The 2,500-nt window shown below is 46.0% G+C and overlaps 1 protein-coding gene across 2 annotated transcripts in view; it reads left to right on the top strand.

The window, feature by feature from the left end:
* Positions 1-2,500, top strand: part of abl1 (c-abl oncogene 1, non-receptor tyrosine kinase) — a 71,555-nt gene that overhangs the window by 47,742 nt on the left and 21,313 nt on the right. For both annotated transcript variants that reach the window (XM_063210195.1, XM_063210196.1), the window contains exon 2: positions 540-704. In XM_063210195.1, the coding sequence (XP_063066265.1) occupies positions 540-704 (165 nt within the window). The remainder of the gene's footprint in view (positions 1-539; positions 705-2,500) is intronic.

Genomic DNA, 2,500 nt, shown 5'->3' with positions numbered 1-2,500 from the left:
CATCTCCGACAACCATTTTTCAGAGACCTGACTTGTTTGGTGGTGGTGCTTGTGCGTGCAGCTGCTGATGTGGTTCAATGTTACATGCTCCGTCTTCTACTCAAGACGTTCTTCAAAGTTCTTCCTGACATGTTAGGTTGTGATGTTGTTCTGTGCTGTTGCTGATGCTGCTAGGTCAATGACGTTTTAGTAGTAGCTAAAAGTCAGGGTGGTGCAACCACAGCTGATGTATGGATTAAATGACTAAAGAATAAAATAGATTTTTTTTTTTAGTGGATTATATAAGAAGCATATTAATTGCAGTACGTTAATAACCAATTACTAATTAATTGATGGGCATTAGCTGTGGTTGTACCACTTGATGTCTGAGCCACCAAAAAACGTCATTGACCCAGTTCTGTGTTCCAGGTGTTTTTGTTGGTGTTCTGTGCAGTTGTTGGTGTGGCTTCTACTCAAGAAGTTCTTCAGACCTGACATGTCATGTTGTGATGCTGTTCTATGCAGTTGCTGATGCCGTTCTGTGTTCTGTTTTTATCCAGAAGCTCTCCAGAGACCCGACTTCGAGTCGCAGGGTCTGTCGGAGGCGGCGCGGTGGAACTCCAAGGAGAACCTGCTATCGGGCCCCAGCGAGAATGACCCCAACCTCTTCGTGGCCCTCTACGACTTCGTAGCCAGCGGAGACAACACCCTCAGCATAACCAAAGGTGAGCACGGACACATGCACACACGCACAGCGGAAATATGACCCTTTAGCATAACTAAAAACAAATACCTTTTGGTCAATCAATCAACACCTTTGAGGAACGCAGATATCATTTAGGGATTTTTAATCTCCTTCCAGGATGCATCTTATCTTTGCTTAAATATCTATGAATATGCTCATTCATATAGACCACAATTCTCAAACAGAGATAAAAAACTATTGCCTAGAAATGGGCCTTTGTGACTAGGGCTGTAACGATACACTCAACTCACGATTCGGTTCGTATCACGATTTTTTACCTACAGTTCGATACACCCCACGATTTCTGAAATGTATCTCATTTGAAGCTTAGAAATATTATCACATTGAATTTAACGGTTGTTTTCTGAACTTAAGGGTAACAAAACTTTGAAAGGGCGTATCACGATACTGCCTCCTTACATCACGATACAGTATTGTGACTCTGAGTATCACGATTTCTCGGTTCGATCCAATATCGTTACAGCCCTATTTGTGACCATTTCAACTACATTCACACAAGGACACCAATTTGGCAGTTGCCCAGGCATGAATAGACGTGATGACCAATAGTCAGAGAGTTCATCGGACCTTACTCACCTTCCCCAAATATGGAGACTTCCGCTCATTGGTGATATGGAGCAATGTGTTACACTGGCGTTTCATATGCCAACTGCCCTGAGACCCCTAGTAGCCAGCACAGCTGCTGAAATTTGGCAGGCCAGGTCAAAATACTGGCAGCTACAACCAAAAACTCTGATGTGCTGTTTAAACAACTCTGCTTGCACAAGTCAAGTTAGTTCTTGCTAAAGCTAAAAAGAAGTACACGGACACGGACACACACACACACACACACTTACATTTTCTCTTTCTCACTCACACACCACAGACACAGACAGGACTCCACCACTGGTATGTAGCTGGCCGTTAACATGTCTGTCCTGGTTTTTCCACTGGAGTCACAGCGGGCGGTGTGAAATCATTAACAGCAACACACACACACACATTCACACACACACACACACACACACACACACACACACACACACACACACACACACACACACACACACACACACACACACACACACACACACACACGAGTGGCCCTCAGTCAGGAACTGGTGAATCAGAGAGTCAACAAACATACACCGGCCTAAACCCCGCCTCTCCCCATGAGCTTCCCCAGTGACCTTCCAGATCTCCCAGCCAATAGGGGGGTGTGTGTGTGTGTGTGTGTGTGTGTGTGTGTGTGTGTGTGTGTGTGTGTGTGTGTGTGTGTGTGTGTGTGTGTGTGTGTGTGTGTGTGTGTGTGTGTGTGTGTGTGTGTGTGTGTGTGTGTGTGTGTGTGTGTGTGTGTGTGTGTGTTTGCTTGTGTGTGTGTGTGTGTGTGTGCGCATGCGTGCCTGTGTGAAAGAAAGGGAGATGGCATTGGTGAATGAGGCAAAACTGTGTTTCTATGTGTGAGAGAGTGTACAGAAGTGTGTGTGCGCGTGCGTGTGTGTGTGTGTGTGTGTGTGTGTGTGTGTGTGTGTGTGTGTGTGTGTGTGTGTGTGTGTGTGTGTGTGTGTGCGTGTGTGCGCGTGCGTGTGTGTATGTTAGGGAGAGAGAGGGTAAAAGGGAGTGTGTTGTGTGTGTGTGTGAAAGGCAGAGTGAAGGAGAGAGAGCAAGCGTTTAAGAAGTGTGTGTGTGTGCACATTTTATCAGTGCGGGTGAAGTGCTGTTTATTCTCCTCTGTGTCCATCCTGCCAGGGGACACACGTGACACCACTAACTGGA

The sequence above is a fragment of the Engraulis encrasicolus genome, chromosome 11 (genome assembly GCF_034702125.1).
Source record: "Engraulis encrasicolus isolate BLACKSEA-1 chromosome 11, IST_EnEncr_1.0, whole genome shotgun sequence".
Lineage (NCBI taxonomy): Eukaryota > Metazoa > Chordata > Actinopteri > Clupeiformes > Engraulidae > Engraulis > Engraulis encrasicolus.
The sequence above is the reverse complement of the archived record's forward strand: the minus strand, read 5'-3'. Positions and strand labels throughout refer to the sequence as shown.